At 43.0% G+C, this 20,580-nt stretch overlaps 1 protein-coding gene across 2 annotated transcripts in view; it reads left to right on the top strand.

Moving 5' to 3' along the window:
- LOC126481330 (muscle, skeletal receptor tyrosine protein kinase-like) overlaps positions 1–20,580 on the top strand; it is a 617,768-nt gene that overhangs the window by 351,055 nt on the left and 246,133 nt on the right. For both annotated transcript variants that reach the window (XM_050104999.1, XM_050104998.1), the window contains exon 2: positions 5,526–5,654. In XM_050104999.1, the coding sequence (XP_049960956.1) occupies positions 5,526–5,654 (129 nt within the window). The remainder of the gene's footprint in view (positions 1–5,525; positions 5,655–20,580) is intronic.

Genomic DNA, 20,580 nt, shown 5'->3' with positions numbered 1-20,580 from the left:
GGTGCTGCCATCTCTGGGACGTATTGACTATGAACGCGGCCTCATTTTAAAACAATGCGCACGTTTCTATCTCTTTCCAGTCCGGAGAAAAAAAATCGGAGGCCTTAGAACTTGAATGCACGTCGTAGTTCTAAGTTCTAGGGGACTGATGACCTCAGATGTTAAGTCCCATAGTACTCAGAGCCATTTGAACCATTTGAACGGAGATTGTGTCGAAAAATAGGGTTTTACAACCAAAAGAGTGAGAAATAATGTGGTGTATTGGAATCCTGAATAAAACCAACCTGCTTTCAGAAAAAGAAATGTTACATTGTATATCGTGTCCATTTTTATTCAGTACTAAGGACACAACCCGCTCATTTACGTATTACCATTTTTTTATGCTACCCTACAGTTTCTGATATACTTCGATTGGTACTCCTGTCTTTGTTCTTTCACTGTGACTAACACCACTATAAAAGTGAACATATTCACCAGCTCTTTCATTTTCTGTACGCTTCATTTTTGTCTGTGTCAGGACGCCAATACGTGAAGGGAAGGAGCTAATCGAGACTTACCACCAGCGTTGGAGAGCAAGGATGGAATCACTACTGACCCAGACCGGGCACTGGCCAGAGGACTGCATGCTCAACAGCTTCGCAACAGCGTCCGTGATAACAGGCTGCACGTACCGATATCGATCCAGGTTGCACGTGCCGGCTCCGGGCCACGCTGCATGGAGAACTGCAGCCCATTTCGACAATAGGGTTATCGCCCCGTTCCAAACTATTCGGGATGGCACACTAACACCGCAGTTACCACGAAATGAGCACGGAGCGGCAGTGTTTAAATTCAGCTGAACCAGCTCGTCACCATCGAACTGCTGGGCAATTACGAGGCGTCGAGTCTGTGCTGCTCCACATCCGCAGCGACACGAACTGCTGTCTGACGCGAAAGCACCTGCGCCAGAGCAGCCCTTACACTTTGCCGCCGTCCTGGGAGTGTGGCGTGAGGATCCAGCCACCACTGCCTGGTCCGTGGTATCAGTAAAAGACCAATACGCTGCAGGCCCTGGAGCTCAAAGTATCTGACGTCATCGCGGTCATCGCCTATGGCCTCACTGTCTCCATGATACAGCGACAGCAGCAGCAGGAGCAACCCTGGGAAAGCTCCGTGATATATATCGTTCCCCTCACTATTTCCAGCTCCAAACCGGTTTGACACTGCGGCCTTACGCCTATCCGTTCTGCCCACAAACTTCCTCGCGAATCAGTCTGTCTGTTAGTGCATATTCCCGACGTACTGCGGGTGGAACACCGAAAAATACTGTATTGAAAATGTATTTGCTCATGTCTAAAGCCACAAATTTAATTAATTTGCCTACTGGCTACCGGTTTCGATACACAGTATCATCTTCAGGCCACTGCCTCACACACAGTCGTCGCGCTTGTTCCTCAAGTAAACGCGGAAAATGCACTTTGCCACACATACTTGGGAAGTAAGCGTGATGGTACGTAAGGAGATGGCCTGAGGAAGGTGCTTTGTACTGAAACAGGTAGCCAGTAGGCAAAATAAATAAAACTGCGGCTGTAGACAAACATATACTTTTTCAGTACTTTTTCACGGTAACAGTCACGACGTATGTCTCACACCAACTAGTCAACAACCAAAGTAAATAAAACGAAGTACAAAAAAGCAAAGATATTAATATTTTCTGGCAGTTCTGCCACAAACTCTTTTTCAGTTGCAGAGTAGTTCATCTCATACTAGGAGGGAACTGTGAAGCATAAGCTATCACCTTTTCAATACCCCACTATTTTTGAACTAGAACTGTCTCTGTCACTAAACTGCTAGAATCAGTGTGAAGTTCTGTCCTGGCATTTTCATAGCTAGAACTGGAGAACATGTTACAGCTTCTTTAAAGACAAGAAGAGACCTTTCTTGTGCCTCAATCCAGGATAATTTGCCATCTCCCTGCAGTTATTGCACAAGGCGTCCCTGGTCAGAAATCCTTTATGTGCAAAGCCTGAGAAAACTTCTCATTTCATGAATATGCAAATAATTTGGAAAGTACGCAACTACTCTTTTTTTTGGTAGGTGTCCATGATTTTTATTACTTGGTCAAAGAAAAGACACTTTTTTCAGATTCAGTTGGAAACTTGCAGTCTGGACACACTTCAATATGTTTCTCAGGCAACTTAGATCATCTTCAAATGTCTTAAAAAATAAGAATGTCATCCAGATAGCAAAGACAACTCATCCATTTAAGGTGTCAGAACAAGATGTATCATATTCTCCAAGATGGATGGAGTGTAACATAGTCCAAACAGCATAACATTGAACTCATATAGCCTGTCAAGTGTTATGAAGGCAGCCTTTTCAAGATCAACCTTGTCGACCTCGATTTTCTAGTAGACTGTCTGCATGCCCACAGTTGAGAAATACTTTACCCCTTTCACACAGTCTTGGGTGTTATCAATGTGAGGCAATGGGTAGACATCTTTTTCATATTTTGCTCAGTTGTCAGTAGTGAACGCATAAATACCACATGTGGTGTTTCGTCACAAGGACCATAGAAGAGGATCAAGGGCTCTCTGACGGTTAGTGATAGACGTATCAATCCTGAGATCAGGATGGACATTCTGACACAAACTGTGGCGTGATAGAAGACACTACCGATCGAAACCAAAATTAAGGTCCTATGAACATATATCTGCAAACAAATACTTGTTCAAATATGGACCATTGTATCCTGTGATATTTGTCGGCCTGTTGACACCATACGAAGGATTTGAACGCTGTCACCACTCAGAAAAGTGTCACCCAGAAATAATAAATCACCTTCCCCACCAGCCCCACCCCCAAAAATTTTTCCTTTTCTTGTGTAAAAAAGTTCAATTTTTAAGTAGTTTTGTTGAAAATAAAGCACAGCTTAACACTGTACATTGAGATATGACACAAGAATTAATGGATTAAGCATTTAGCAAAGTGATCAGGAAAGAATTAGCGTGTGTCGGAGTATCTTTCGCACTGCAGCCACAACAAAATAGCTAAAACGTAAGTAAGGCCTACGCTCGATTGTCTTACGACTGCGGTTGTTGCTGACCGAGATGGCATATCTGTTTAATAAATTTCGCAACTGCAATTAAATGATTAATCGAAGCGTTTGAGATGTGGTGCAACACACGGAAGTTGAAAATTAGGTGGACTGATAAGGTAAGGAATGAGGAGTTCTGCGCAGGATCGGAGAGCAAAGGAATGTGCGGAAAACACTGACAAGGACAAAAGACAGAATGATCTGCTAAGGATTTGTTAAGACATCAGGGAATGACTCCCATGTACTAGAGAGAGCCCCAGAGTGAAAGAACTGTAGAGGAAGACAGATTGGAACGCATCCAGCAAATAAATGACGTAGGTTGCAAGTGTTACTCAGAGACGAAGAGGTTGGCACAGGAGGGGAATTCGAGGTGGGCAGCGTCAAACCAGTCAGAAGACTGATGACTCAAATATATAATATTGTTCCTAACATACTGTATGTCCATTTGTTTCTTTTTTCAGGTGTTGCAGCGTAAATTGCCAGCAGTGTCTGTACTAAATTTGATTGACCATTATAAAATAAGTACAAAAGTGAAGCAAAATCCTTGAATATTACAAAAATGGATTATTTATGTGTGTATGTATGTATGTTCCGCATCTGCACCTAAAATATTTCACCGATTTCAACCAAACGTGGCACACGCATCCATTATCGTCAGGCTACAATCGCTGCTGGACTAAGAACTATATATTTATTATAGTTCAGACGATGTGACGTCATAGACAATGCGATGCGTAAAGCACTGCGGCAGTATGCATGACGTTTCAATTCATTACAGTTGTGCCGCTAACTGTAATCTGAATAAAGTTTGTAGACAGTATCCACACATGCCTCTGCATGTATCTACACCGAAATATTATTGTACGACACATAGTTCAACAAATGTGACTTCATAATCAATTAGATGAGCGAAGAAATGCAGCATCTTGCATGAGGTTTGCATACATTTATTCTTTATTATTAAGACAGTCGAGTAAACTTAAAGAAATCCTTGATACCCGATAGCGTTTTTGACAGCTTTCAACCGCAAAGCGCTAACAGCTATAGACGAAAACAACAGCCGTCTAAACAGCTACTAAGAAGCGTTGCCATATAGACGTTCACAGAATTGCATTGTAGACGCACAAAGCAGCTGCGCCCAGCTTTACGTCGCTCAGCCAAAAATTTGCTCATCGTAGTCTCTTTGTCATATAACTGTCAATATTATATGTAATCAAGTTCTGAGTTTAACAGACGTTACAGAGAGTTTGAATTTTGCATACTATGTTTCTTAATTTGGATACTGTACTTATACATTTGTACATTATGCATATTTCTTTGTCTGGCTGTTTCTTAATTTCAAAGGTGTTTTCACGAATACAAGTAAATGAAATTTTTCTCACATTAAACTACAAACAGTTTAGGGTTCCGTGTCTCAGTGTGTAAAAACGAAACCCTTATGGGACGCTTTGTTGTCGGTCCGTCCGTCTGCCTGTCTGCCTGACTGTTAAGAACTCTTTACGAGGAACGGGTAGACGTACAAAGTTCATATGTCACATTGCAGTCTATGATCCCCGGACGGTGTAAAAAGTTTTAGCTTCTAAGCCAATTCAGTCAGAAGTTACGGCCATTTATATCACATACTTTGATAATCGAAAACTTACTCATCGAAACACATAGGGTATTTCTCGTTAACTAGAATCAAGAAATAGCCAAGAAACAAGGTTTCACAGTACAAGTTAGTGGAAATCTAAAAGTGTTGATTTTTACATATATCGCACGGAAAGATATTTCCTTTGTACTTTGTTATCGGACTTCAAACTTGAAACATTTTCTCACGTTGTAGACTCCCTGGGACCGATATCTCACCAACATCAATGTCGATAACAGGTAAAAATCGTCAATATTTTCTATTCCCGAAATGGGCGAACTGTCTATATACATAATTAAGTTCGTGAGGAACTCTCATTGCGCAAGACCGAATCACACCAAGCAATTTTTATTTGTTTTCAGTTCTAACAGAACACTGGCGTAATAAAAACTGCCGCAGTTGTCAACTAGTAAATTAGAAAATTCGTAAATTATGCTTTCTTTCCAGTAAGTTTGTAAGATTCTTCGTCGTTAATGGTGTGCCGGCCGTGGTGGCCGAGCGGTTCTAGGCACTTCAGCCTGGAACCGCGCGACCGCTACGGTCGCAGGTTCGAATCCTGCCTCGGGCATGGATGTGTGTGATGTCCTTAGGTTGGTTAGGTTTAAGTAGTTCTAAGTTCTAGGGAACTGATGACCTCAGATGTTAAGTCCCATAGTACTCAGAGCCATTTTTTTCGTTAATGGTGTGTCATGTGTCCTAATAATGTTTTCAGTGTTGCCCTGTAAACACGACTGTTTATCAACAGTGGTTGTTTGTAAACATACTTCTCGAAGCAGGCGACGTGAGCGACTGGACCTAATGCGTGCGCGTTGTTCGCAGCTGGCAAGTGCGTGCCGCCGTGCGGTCCCGAGGCTGCGTGCCGGCGCTTCCCCAACAACACGTCCCGCTGCGTGTGCGTGCACGACTCGTCCGCGGCCACGGAGGGCCGCAAGTGCCCACGGGTGCCAAGTAAGTGCCGCATCGCTCCTGCTGTCTTACTGCGCGATCGCCTTCACCAAGTAAGTCGCGGCGCAAACACATGAGAGGAGAATGGCTATTGATACGGGCGTTATTTCCGCTGGGCAGAACAGGTAATAGGACTGTGGAAAGGGCCAAAGGTTGAGGTCGGTTTCTCCTTCTAATTGTCATTTATTGTAATTTAATAACCTTTACAACCAAAGCGTCACATAGCCGAACCTTTACCGAATACAACTCTTTCACGGCTGAAGGCCTCCAAACAAGAAATATTAACAAATCAACAAGATGAAAATCCAATTAAGATAGCAATAAAATAAATTAAAAGAAAAACAGCAAACATATGCCAAGTGCAATACAACTGCCTGAGGGCCACAATTAAATATAATTGTAATATGCAAAGATCAGCACATTCCTCAAACTGGGGAACTATGAAGAGTGGGGTTCCACAAGGGTCAGTCTTGGGTCCTTTGTTGTTCTTAATATATATTAATGACTTGCCATTCTATATTCATGAAGAGGCAAAGTTAGTTCTCTTTGCTAATGATACAAGTATATTAATCACACCTGACAAAAAGAATTAACTGATGAAATTGTCAATACTGTCTTTCAGAAAATTACTAAGTGGTTCCTTGTAAACGGACTCTCACTGAATTTTGATAAGACACAGTACAAACAGTTCCGTACAGTGAATGGTATGACGCCATTAATAAATATAGACCTGTTCAGAAGCATATAGCTACGGTAGAATATTCCAAATTTTTAGGTGTGTCCATTGATGAGAGATTAAATTGGAAGAAACACATTGATGACCTGCTGAAACGTTTGAGTTCAGCTACTTATGCAATAAGGATCATTTCAAATTTTGGTGATAAACATCCTAGTAAATTAGCTTACTACGCCTATTTTCACTCATTGCTTTCATATGGCATCATATTTTGGGGTAATTCATCACTGAGGGATATTTATTGCACAAAAGCGTGTAATCAGAATAATAGCTGGAGTCCACCCAAGATCATCCTGCAGACGTTTATTTAAGGATCTAGGGATATTCACAGTAGCTTCTCAGTATATATACTCTCTTATGAAATTTGTTATTAACAACCAAACCCAATTCAAAAGTAATAGCAGTGTGCATAACTACAATACTAGGACAAAGGATGATCTTCACTATTCAAGATTAAATCTAACTTTGGCACAGAAAGCCACTAAAGTCGTTGGTCACTTACCAAATAGCATCAAAAGTTTGACAGATAACCAACAAGTATTTAAGAAGAAATTAAAAGAATTTCTGAATGACAACTCCTTCTACTCCATAGAGAAATTTTTAGATATAAATTAAGAAAAACAAAAAACAAACAAAAAATTATAAAAAAATAAAAAATAAAAACACAAAAAATAAAAAAGTTGTTATATTATCTTAAGTATGTTGTTAAATTAACTTAATTATGTCATGTATTGGAAAATTTGACTCGTTCCACGTCATTACGAAATATCGTATTCATGATCCATGGAACTAGTATTAATCTAATCTAATGTAATTAAAAAAAGTACACACTAATGTGATTTTATTTCTATTATCTCTTCAAGCTGGCTTCTGCGAGCCAAGGTTCCTTATCTCAAATTGTTTAGTGGAGCATCCTCTATGTCCTGTTACATTTTTGCACGCTCTTACGGAAATATCTCTTTGACCTGAGTGTTTCCCATGTTTGCTGATGACGCTGTAGTGTACGGCAATGTGTCGTTGTTGACTGACTGCAGGAGGTTGAAGAGTGACTTGAACAGATTTTCCATTTGGTGTAATAAATAGCATCTTGATCTGAATGTGGAGAAACGTAAGTTAACGCGGATGAGTAGGAAAAACAGGCAAGTGTGATAAAACCGATATTATTTTCTATATACACAAATGATCTGGCAGACACATTAGGCAACAGCCTGCGGTTTTTTGCTGATGATGCTATAGTGTATGCGAAGGTGTCGAAGTTGAGTCATTATAGGATCAAGATGACTTAGACGAAATTAGTGTGATGAATGGCAGCTGGTCCTAAATGTAGAAAAAATATAAGTTAATGCACCAATTGTGCCGTTTCAACATACATAATTTATACGCAGTCAAATACAATAACAATTATTTTTTTATGATTTACTTCAAAACTCTGTGACCAGCGTTAAGATAGTGATGATGTTCCTAGGAAATAGGAAAGATCCCCACAAGAGCAGCACGTTACACCGTAGGTTGGTTTAGTAAGCACGAAAGTGCCATGGAAATGCTCAGTCAACTCGAGTGGCAGATGCTGCAAGAGAGGCGATCTCCATCACGGCGTTCTGCTTCCTCCTACGTAAATTTCGCGAAAAGACTATCAAGATAAACAGCAGAGATTCGAGCCCACAAGGAGGCTTACCGGCAGTCGCTCTTTCTGCGAAACAAACGCGTCTGGAAGAGGAAAAGGGGGAAGTTACAATGGTACGCAAAGTACCCACAACCGCACACTGTAAGATGGCTTGCGCAGTATAGATGTAGATATCGCAACTCCTAAGGAGGTCAACTCCTGATAAAGAATGTGCCAACGGGAAGGAAGGATGGATATGGGATAGGGCACTTCAGCTACAGTACTTGGGGATGCTATACCTAACATCAAGGGGGGTGGGTTGATGATGTAAAGGGGAGGGACTGAGAAATGGGATATGTAAGTGAAAGCTGGAACAAGATAGGGCCAGAGCGGGTAGATTGTGAGAGGTAATGAAGCCTTGATCTAATGAAGGGATATGAGGGCTGGGACTATCGGGGCTATAATTGGTAAGATGGATAATTGTCAGGGCGGACTTCTGAAGTGCCTCTTGATATTTCCTCAGGATAAGATACGAAGACCACGAAGGTTGAGGGAGGATGGGACGTGCTGGTATTGGCGCGGCAACAGGCCAAGGTTGGAGAGGATTGGCTAGATCACGTGGTTTTGAACTTCGAATTCTTGGAATGGACAGTATACTTGTGGTGTGCGTACTATAACTCTATTTAATTTCGGGCTCACACGTGGTCATCCGTAATTGTGCTGAAATCATCTGTTTCCATCCCATCCTCGTCGCCAATGTGGTGTGCGTACTGTAAGACCTTCGTTACACACACCATCAGATTGTTTGACTTGTCGTTCTAGCGAAGTAGGCGACTGTCAGCAATATGTCTCGTGGTCTTATCGTGGCGTGTTTATCTTCTGCCGTTATGTCAGACGATAGAAATGCCACTTGCACGCTTAGAGTAGCAGATTCACGGTGACCAACTTTAAACAGAACTTGATTAATTTACACACACATTTATTAAAATAGTAAAAATCATAAACCTCACTTAACATGATTCTGGATGATATTTACAATTGACAGTCTGAAGTTCCCTTGGTCTTGGTACGTTAATCTTATTCTCACATATCTCTGATACTTGACAAAGTGTCTATACATTTATCTTCATGGCTATGTACTGGAATATGGTAATCCTATTAGGCGCAGACTGAAACTTGACTATAGACTGGTACAGACTAATGCAGACTGGTGCAGACAGGCGCAGATAAATGCAGACTGACTAATCGGAGGTCTGTACACTCGTTATAACACCTCGCGCGTTCAGGTATCACTGCACGAGTGTGATCCGCGAGGAGAAAAGGTTCTACCTTAGCAGCAATCTCATTGGCTGCGTTACATATTAATACGCGGATCGGCGGAAGCAGAATTTGGTCCGTCTCTAAGACAGCGCCATCTCGTAGTGCGGAGACGGACGAGCGCTGCGCCTGCGCTGTTTTGCTTAGAGGGGCGCGCTCATTTGGGAAAGTTGTGTACGCGCTGACTACGCGGAACTATGTACACAACAATACTGGATAACTACAGCGAATGAAATTTCTAGATCCAGCGAAAAATAACAGAACTAGTTTCGTTAGACACTTCTTACAGTTTCCCTTATACGATTCTGATGCAGAAAACATGAGTAGCAAATTTTGATCCACAAGTGACGTACACTCCAAGACCAACAATAAGACAGCTAGCGTAGCCAACATCTACTGAGAGAGGTGTTGTTGACCGTCTCACCCTCTCTATAGAGGCTAACCGCAAGAAGTCCCACGACTGCACAAAAAGGCTCGTTTTAACATCGCAACTTTTGCTCGTTACTATACCTCACAGGCGGCTTGTCCATCTATGTCTCTTGTTTACCTGGCTGAACTGCTACTGTCGCGTTTAAATATTATTCCATACTTTGACTGGGACATGGGTTATTATATTGCGCATCTGTGTCGGCCCGGCTGAAATTAATGATTTATTTGCCCTTTTGTAGGATCACCACTGAGACGACAGGTAATTTTGGTACTGTATATCAGGCTGTTCCTCTCCTTAAAAAAAATGCCGTGTTACTTGTCCACAGCAACATATATATTGCATTAATATCTGTTTTCCTCTTAGTTGTGTATATTGCTGTTTCACTTTTAAGCTCCTACACGATAAATTAATTGAAGGGTTCCATGTGCAGTTACGTGGACATGAAAATTTACTGTCTAAATGTAATAAATACGCTGAAGGAAAAAATCACTACACCAAGAAGGATTGGTTGGACACAAAAGAAAGTTGGCAGGCGTGTTTCAACATGTGAACGATGATGTCTGTTCAAATAAGACTAGCGCTAGGAGCGCCACTACGAGGATGAAAGTCAGGTTTTCTTTAAATATACGCTATAACGGTCGCGAGCGTTAGTTATATTTGAGATGTTAGTCAAGAATGCCTTTAAGGCGAGAAAGACGCCATTAACAGCACCTCACTGGGCTTGCACGAGGTCGTGTAATAGGATTACGAGAAGCTGGGTGTTTTCTGTGATATTGCAGGAAGACCTGACAGGAACGTAGCCAGCGTACCTGATCGATGGCAGCGGTGGTCACGAAAATGTGTGGTCGCAAGCAGACGGGGTTCCGGACGACCACGTGGCACTAACGACAGGGATGACCATCGTGTTCCTCGTATGACTCTGGCGCATTGTACTGCACCTGCAGCAGCAATTTTAGTAGCAGCTGACACCACAGTGACACAACGAACTATAACAAATCGCTTGCTTCAAGAACAGCTCCAAGCCAGACGCCCTATAGCGTGCATTCCACAGACTCCAAATCGTCGCGATTTACAAGTTTAGCGGCGTCAAGTGAGACCTCGTTGGAGGTATGGGTGTAGATCTGTTGTGTTTTTTAATTAAAGCGTTTTTTTGTCTCGGAACCAGTGAAGGCTGCGTTTTGGTTAGGAGGGCCCCAGTTGAGGACCCGTCTGCGTGCTAGACAAATGGACCCACACATGAAGTTATGATCTGGGGTGCGATGTCTTACGACAGTAGGAGCACTCTCGTGACAAACACAGGCATCCCGACTGCCTATTTGTATGTGAATCTGAAGATTCTACCCGTTGTGCCGCCATTCATGAACAGCATTCCAGGGGATGTTTTCCAAGAGGATAACGCTCACCCACATACCACTGCTGCAACCCAATAGGCTCCACAGGGTGTCGACATGTTGCCTTGGCCTGCTCGATCACGGATCAATCTCCAGTCGAGCACATAAGGAACATCAATGGTCGACAACTTCAGCGTCATCCACAAACAGCATTAGCGGTCCCTGTATTTACCGACCAAGCGCAACAGGCATTAACTCCATCCCACAAACTGACATCCGGCATCTGTACAATGCAATTCACGCACGTTTGCATGCTTGCATTCAACATTCTGGCGTTTACACCGAATATTAATGTAGCATCTTTTCAAATTTGCCATGGCTTATCTCGTGATATCGCAATGTTAATCATTTAAATATGTTACCTAGACAAATGTATTTCCGAAATGTCATTACGGTACATTAATCATTTTTTATGTTGCAGTGTTTTGCCCGTTATTGTATCTTCTTAGAGACACCTAGGTAACAGATCACCCCAAATCACACGTGCAGACAGCAGCTGTCTAACAGTGCAATTCTTTACACCATCACGGAAGAAATGCTTGGAATTTAACACCTGGTCAGCCTTAGGGCTCCTCCATCGGTTGGGCTCTTGATTAGTGACAATTATTCCGGCGATCAGGTAGCAGCGTAGCGGAATTGGCCTCGGTTTTCCTGTAAAGCTCCTCTGTCAACACCTGTCGGCCTTTGTCTCTCGTAGCGTCCAGTTTATTGTGGCTGTGCTACACGTTTGTAGTTCCAGGAACAGCTGAGAAACAAATCTCTTTGTGAGATTCTTGGAAATAAGACATCCTCTGAGATTCCTTATCCGAAATAACTCTGCAAAATGAGTTACATGCGCAACCCCTGCAGGAGGTAAACCTTTACAAACCTGAGACGAAAGACTGTTCCTAATCACCTCCAGGGACCTATAATCATGCAACGATGGGAATTATTTTATGACTTTTTAAGCAACTTCAGATCTCAGTGGTCGAAACGAATCCTAATTGCCATGTTCTTGTTGCAGTTTACAACGATACGAACAGACAGTAAAGGGGTAAATTCGATTCAGATGCGACTGCCCCTACACATTTTTAGTCATCGTTCTTAACACTTCTCTTAGGCTGCCCTTCAGTTATTTTTAATCCTTGAAATTTCATCGTCGAGGTCTGGGCTCTAAATCACTTTTATAATGTTTTCCCTTTAAAAATGAAGGGTCCACTCTTTATAAAGTCGATACATGTCCAGTTTTATGTAGGGCATGACATCATTATATTCTATAATCTCTTACAGTGAGGTGACGAAAGTCATCGGATAGCGATTTGTTATTTCCGTCTCTTTATGCACAATACATTTGTTTACACTGAGTTGACAGAAATCATTGGATAGTGATATGCGCATATACACATGGCGGTTGTATCGCGTACGCAATGTATAAAAGGGCTGTGCATTAACGGAGTCGTCATTTGTACTCACGTGATTCATATGAAAAGGTATCCGACGTGATAATGGTCGCTCGACGGGAATTTGTACACTTTGAGGGCGGAACTGTAGTTGAGACTATACGCATGGGACTTTCCATTCGAGAAATCTTTAGGGAATTCAGTATTCCGAGATCCACTGTGTCAAGATGTCAAGAATGTGCCGAAAAGTGTACAATTGCCATTGCCATGACATTAATGAAACTGGATAGTGCTTATGGTGGTGTGCTGTCGTGCACTATAATTTACACTCGAGTACAATTGTCATTACCATGGCATTAATGAAACTGGATGGTGCTTATGGTGGTGTACCAGATTTCAGACATTACCTTTCACCACGGATAGCGCTGTGGTGCTTAACGAGCGAGAGCTACGGCGTTTGCGTAGAGTAGTCAGCGCTAATAGACAAGCAAAACGCTGAAATCAATGTGGGACGTACGACAAACGTATCCGTTAGGACAGTGTGGCGAAATTTGGCGTTAATTGGCTATGACATCAGACGACCGACATGAGTGCCTTTACGGAACAGTACGTCGTCTCCTGCAGCGCCTCTTGTGGGAACGTGACGATATCGGTTGGACGCTAGACGATCGGAAATCCATGGACTGGTGTGGTGACTGACAATTCGCATTTTTTCACAAACACAACATTTATTGATGGAAGTTCACGAGGTTGATGACTGAACATACTAACGAAAGGTGACAATAACGATGCCAGTAAAAGTCTCCTAATTGAGGCAAACAAAAGTTCACTTCTAATTTTCCACAAAGATTCGTGGTAACACACTCACACACTAGCAACAGCTCAATTCCGAGAAGAGGTAATCTTCAACGGTCGCAGTACATGAGGTCGGCATCCTGCATGAACTGAACTTCGGGGCTGGTTCTAGCCCATAAATAGCTGTCTCCAGCCAATCAGGTTTTGGCGTAGTGATACTTCCTGCAGGCCTTGGCTCGAGCTCCCTCTGCAGGAAGTAGTGCTCGGAATATCTGTTTCCTATCTTGTATGTAAATAGCCGGTGTTTGACATGGTGCTTTTGGTACGCCTTGGGCATAGACAACCTCGTCCTCTGTCGTGTAATATGGGTTGCCAGCCCTCAGGGGCTACCTTGGCTCCGGTATAACATCTGGCGAGATGAGTCTCGATTCCAGTTGGTAAGAGCTATTGGCAGGTTCGAGACTGGCTCAGGTTCCACGAAGCCACGGACCCGAATTGTCATTAAGACACTGTGCAAGCTGGTGGTGGTTCCATAATGGTGTGGTCTGCGTTTACGTGGAATGGACTGGGTCCTCTGGTCCAACTGAAACCATCTCATTGACTGGAAATGGCTATGTTCAGTTACGTGTAGACCATTTGGATCCATTCATGGACTTCACGTTCCCAAACAACCATGTCATGTCACCGAGACAGAAATGGTCGCGGGCTATTCGATCGAGTGATTTGCCCACTCAGATCGCCCGACATGAATTCCATGGAACATGTGTGGAACATAGTCGAAATATCAGTTCGTGGACAAAATCCTGCACCAGCAACGCTTTCGCAGCTATGGACGTCTAGAGAGGCAGCTTGGTTCAATATTTCTGCAGGGGACTTCCTGCAACTTGTTGAATGCTTGTCACGTTGAGTTGGTGCAGTGCACCGGGCAAAGGCCGGTCCGACATGATATTAGGAAGTACGCCCCGACTTTTATCACCTCAGTGTAGACTTCTACATTAAGTTCTTAACATGTAATGCTGATCGTAAACTTTTGAAATGAATTTTTTATACTCCTAAGCTCTTTCTGTAACAAAGATGAAATTACTTGAGATTAGGCTGCACATCTAAGCTCATTTTTGAGCGTGTAACATAGAGACATGGCTTAACTTCGGCCTGAACGGCACCTGAACGCACTGGAACAAGTCATCACTGGACATTTAAAATAGAACACGTGTCCTAAATCGTAGCGTACCTAAAATTTGCGGCCGCGCTGGCCACAGTGAACGTGACCGCGGGTGCTCAAAGCGTTGCGATGGGCAGGGGCGTTGAGTGAGCTACTGTGTAACTAGAATAACATTTAAGTTAGTGACAATTTCAGTCAGAAAATTTGAGTTCCCAGAAAATTCATGCTCATCTTTTCTCAAACCTAGGAATACAAGCGTACACCCTGAACTTTTGCCTCACCGAGCTGGTACAATACAACTGTTTAAAAGTCCTGGCTGTCAGCAGTTGAAACATAACGTCATAGACATGAGGTCTACCGAACTGTACTGATACGTTTATAGCAAAGCTAGGGCGCAAGGTGACAGTTAGTTAGTTACATGTTCCATAGATCATTTGAAAGATTCCTTTATGGAAATGATGCGGAACAAGTCATTTTACAGGATGTGTTTATACATATGATTAATGCTAATGTTAATGAAACGACACTGCTACGGGGAGAGCCGGCCGGAGTGGCCGAGCGGTTCTAGGTGCTGCAGTCTGGAACCGAGTGGCCGCTACGGTCGCAGGTTCGAATCCTGCCTCGGGTATGGATGTGTGTGATGTCCTAAGGATAGTTGGGTTTAAGTAGTTCTAAGTTCAAGGGGGCTGATGACCTCAGAAGATAAGTCCTATAGTGCTCAGAGCCATTTTTTTTGCTATGGGGAGACCTTTTGTTTATATTAAAAGTTGTGGTTTTGTTGTTTTGATTATGGGTAATTATGTTTTAAAATCCTAAATTTCGAAAAGCATTTTGCAAAATATGATTTCTCTATGTAATTTTTGTCGCAGATTTGCAAAAATCAGAACTTTTGATTTTTGTGTCTGGGTAGGAGGAGGGGCAGGGGATGGGGAGGGTGAGGGGGGTCATATGGTTGAAGAGGTGCGTTCTGGCACCTAAAATTTTAGAAATTAGGCACTGCACTGAAATATGATTCGTAAGAATTAATAAAATCCCTTAAAACTTCCTCACAGCCTCTTGTTGTTGGTTGTGGCAGCGACTTGTATGGGGCGCTCAATAGCAAGGTCACCAGCGCCCATATTCGTCAAATTGTATAAGAATGTGGTGTTTGTTGTAAAAAAAAAAGTTTAAAATCGTAGGCTTGTCATTGTCATGTTAGTGTCAATATGTGCGCCTGTATCTTTGATTTTGGATGCAGTGCAACTCACTTTCTTGTCAGTACCAGTGCTGTAGTCCTTAACTGATATGGTTGAGATGGTAATGACAATCCAAACTAGTTTCATATAGTTTAAAGTTTTAAATTAATTTGATGACTGTATTCAATATTCTCTTGGAGCAGTCCGACAGATCTGCAGACTCTCCTAACGTTGTACTGGTGATACTTCTTGCCCAAAACCTGCCTGTAGTGAGCGATAATGCTCAGGAACAAAGCAAGAGCCTTTGACGTACTAATTTCTGTTCTGTTTTCCTTTTTCATTTTTAGGCCTCTTCATAATATGATTTTGCAGTGCCAGTGTTGTGCAAAAGTACGATGCAACGTTCTTTCGGACATGCGTGGGTGTTCTAAGGAACAGGCACTGAGGTAACTACAGCCGTTGTGAAATACACTGGTGTCCAAAATTAAAGGAACAGAAGGAAATTTCCTTTTATTTTTCCACAAAACGGTATAAACAGGTGATAGTACATCAGAAACAGTGTAATGAATACAGAACGCGAACAACTGCAACATGCATAACAGTAGACAAAAATCTTCTCTTTTTTTCCAACTTAACGGATTTACACACAGATTCCGATAACTCATCAGGTTGCCTTCCATCCGGAAAGTGGATGCACTCAGCGACTGTATGTGACTTATAAATTATAGTGTGTTGCAATCAGTAGTCCTTTTTAGATTTTATTATAAAAAATCCAGATTTCGGCTAGTAGCTACCCATTCTCAGTGGGCTGTTTTTTATTCTCAATGCATGTAAGTCCCTTTTGATCAGGCGTCAGTCACTGTTCTTTTAATACTACTATATCATACAGTGCAACCTGTGCTCTTATGGTGCCACGCAAAACAACAAGGAGCGCAAACCCCCTACATGAAAAACACGACTACACAATAACACCACCGCCTCCGAATTTTACTGTTGGCACTACACACGCTGGCAGATGACGTTCACCGGACTTTCGCCCTACCCATACCCTGCCAACGGATCGCCACATTGTGTACCGTGATTCGCCACTCCACACAACGTTTTTCCACCGTCCAATGGTCCAATGTTTACGCTACTTACACCAAGCGAGGTGTCATTTGGCATTTACAGGTGTGATGCGTGGCTTATGAGCAGCCACTCGATCTTGAAATCAAAGTTTTCTCACCTCCCGCGTAACTGACATAGGACTTGCAGCGGATTCTGATGCAGTTTGGAATTCCTGTCTGATTGTCTGGATAGATGTCTTCCTATTACACATTACGACCCTCTTCAACTGCCGGCGCTCTCTGTCAGTCAACAGACGAGGTCGGCATGTACGCTTTTGTGCTGTACGTGTCGCTTCACGTTTTCACTTCACTATCACATCGGAAACATTGGGCCTAGGGATGTTTAGGAGTGTGGAAATCTCGCGTACAGACGTATGACACAAGTGACACCCAATCAACTGACCACGTTCGAAGTCCGAGAGTTCCACGGAGCGCCCCGTTCTGCCCTCTCCCGATGTCTAATGACTAATGACTTGGCTGATATGGAGTACCTGGCAGTAGGTGGCACCACACTGTACCTAATATAAAAAACGTATGTTTTTGGGGTGTCCGGATGATTTTGACCACTTAGTGTATGCCAAAGACATTTTGGAAAAAAGTGAAATTATTGAAATCTCGTTCGTTGTTTTTGTAAAAACTTAAAAGCTGGCCCTCGTATATTAAAACTGCGGCGGATATACGACCTCGGTGTGTCTCGTGCATCGGGTGGCTACGATCGGGCCACAATGAATTATGCTGATGTCGTGTGCGTATGTTGCAGACACTGCGTTCAACAGTCGTCAAGCTGAGTGTTACTACGAAGTCTGGGGATATCACAATTAAATGACTTGCCGACCTGTTGCATGAGCTGTGGGGACAGGAGCAGCCTCACTCACACCGACTTCATAGCTCCCTCTCTGATTCAATTGCACATGGTTGTACTAAGACCTCATGCTTTGTTATGATGTTTCTATATATCATGTTCAAGTTACGTTAGAGTGTAGTGCATATTCGCAGTTATTGAATTCTAAAAAGTGTAGTTGGGAAGACATTCTACAGGCTTATACAGCTGTTACGTGCTCAAGCGCTTTAAGCGAGCTAGAAACACGTACTCTAGCAGTATGTCGACATCCAAGTTTCTAATTATATCTAATAATAATGAAGTGCAAAACACAGTGAAACGCCAAAGAAACTATTATAGGCATGCATATTCTAATACAGAGATATGTAAACAGGCAGAATACGGCACTGCTGTCGGCAACGCCTCGTAAGACAACAAGCGTCTGGCAAAGTTGTTAGATCGGTTACTGCTGCTACAATGGCAGGTTATCAAGATTTAAGTGAGTTTGAACGTGGTGTTATAGTCGCCGCACGAGCGATGGGACACAGCATCTCCGAGGTAGCGATGAAGTGGGGATTTTCCCGTACAACCATTTCACGAATGTAGCGTGAATATCAGGAATACGGTAAAACATGAAATCTCCAACATCGCTGCGGCCGGAAAAAGATCCTAAAAGAACGAGACTAACGTCACCTGAAGAGAATCGTTCAAAGTGACAGAAGTGCAACCCTTCCGCAAATTGCAGCGATTTCAAAGCTGGGCCGTCAAAAAGTGTTAGCGTGCGAACCATTCAATGAATTATCATCGACATGGGCTTTCTGAGCCGAAGTCCTACTCGTGTGCCCTTGATGCTTGCACGACATGAAGCTTTACGCCTCGCCTGGGCCCGTCAACACCGGCATTGGACTGTTGATGACTGGAAACATATTGCCCGGTCGGACGAGTCTCGTTTCAAATTGTATCGAGAGGATGCATGTGTACAGGTTTGGAGACAACCTTATGAATTCACGCACCCTGCATGTCAGCAGGGGACTCTCCAACCTGGCGGAGGCTCTGTAATGATGTATGGGCGTGTGCAGTTGAAGCGGTCTGAGACCCTTGATACGTCTAAATGTGATTCTGACATATGGCACGTACGTAAGCATCCTGTCTGATCGCTTGCATCCATCCATGCCCATTGTGCATTCCAATGGACTAGGCAGTTCCAGCAAGACAATGCGACACCCGACACGTGCAGAATTGCTACAGAGTTGGTCCAGCACCACTCTTCTGAGTTTAAACATTTCCGCTGACCACCAGACTCTCCAGACATGAACATTAGTAAGCGTATCTAGGATGCCTTGGAACGTGCTGTTCAGATCTTCATCCCCTCGTACTCTTACGGATTTGTGGACAGCCCTGGAGGATTCATGGTGTCAATTCCCTCCACCACTACTTCAGACATTAGTCGAGTCCATGCCACGTCGTGTTGCATCGCTTCTGAGTGCTCGCGGGGGCCTTACACGATATTAGCAAGTGTACCAGTTTCTTTGGCTCTTCAGTGTAATATAGAACAGAAGCTTTTGAAACGTGGTGCAAGAGAATAATGTTGAGAATTAGGTGTGTAGATCGAACAGCTAATGAGAAGGTGCTGAATCGAACTGGAGCAAAATAAATTTGTTGTACAACTTGATTAAAGGAAGGGATCAGATAACAGGACACGGCTTGAGGCATCTTTGGTAATGGGAGGAAGCGAGGGGATAAAATTTGCAGAGAGAGACCAAGGGGTAAATACAGTGTACAGGATCAGGTGCATGACAGTTACAATACTTATGGAGGGACGAAGCTTGCAGAGGATAAACTAACGTGGAGAGCTGTAGCAAATCAGTCTTTCGACTGAAGACCACAACAACGACACTAACAATGAGCTGTCTACGAGGGAGGGGGGGGGGGGGGGGGAGGGCTGAGATATCTATTGGTTTCACACATGTTTTGATATCTGGAGAGTAATTTCGTGCTTAGAACAGGTTCCAGGCTAACAGCACATAAGTTTTCGATTTTTTTGGACCTCTTTTGTTCTTTTATCGACCTCATTCGTTGACTGTTACATTAGGAGTAGTTATCCACAAAAGCATTAGAAATAGTGTGATACTGATACTGATAGTTTGAAGTACTCTTTTGCTCTCGTTAATAGGTTCCTGAGCGTCCGTTTTGTCGCCCGCTGTTGTCAGAGAGCGCGTGCTTACCAGCTTTGATAAACGGGTCGTGGGGTCAAGCGCTGCGAGTTTCAGGCACCGTCGACCTCCGGATAAGATTGCTCTTATAGTGGCCCCTCTGTGCTGTGTGCCCTCGGGTAAACACTTTGCCACCGTCCCCACAAAACAAGCGCCAGTAACAGCTGCACAGTATTTTCCTAACAAAGAAACTCTTATTTTACTTTGTAGCATTTTGGTGCGCTGGGAGAATGGTGATCTGCCACTCTCTAAAATGTAAAAGTGCATCCCGGAATGGATGGTCAACTTAGTACCAACATTAACTACTATGTGGCAGAGAGCTCAGCCGTTAACCGTCCTTATGAACTCCACACGAAGTTGGACAATTGAACGTCACGTTTTTTAGCACCTTGTAATGTCTCTTGCAGCGGTCTCTCCGCGATATTTTCAGAAATTTTATAAATTATATAACTCAGTACATATCTCGAAATATCTCTTCTTATCTTACCGATTCCTTAACTTTAATATACGATGATTATCAATGCAAAGTAATTTCAAGCCCTATTATTCCTTGGAGCGTCCATTTACTCCATGGAATAGCTTCTCTGCTATCTGTTTTCTCTTATGAAAAGAATGAAGGAGATCTTGCCGATTAGCCGTGAAAGAACGAAGATGTATATGTATGTATTGTTGAGCTAGTCGCCATGTTGATGAGATTCTGTATGAGAAGGAATTTAATACATGAACTAAACTAAAGTAAGTGTGTTTGCGTATTATTTAACTGATTATTATTGACAGTGTCTGCTTACTACGCTGTGTTGCA

This window comes from Schistocerca serialis, chromosome 5 (assembly GCF_023864345.2).
Source record: "Schistocerca serialis cubense isolate TAMUIC-IGC-003099 chromosome 5, iqSchSeri2.2, whole genome shotgun sequence".
Lineage (NCBI taxonomy): Eukaryota > Metazoa > Arthropoda > Insecta > Orthoptera > Acrididae > Schistocerca > Schistocerca serialis.
Note: the sequence above shows the minus strand (reverse complement) of the source record. Positions and strands in the feature narration are given on the sequence as shown.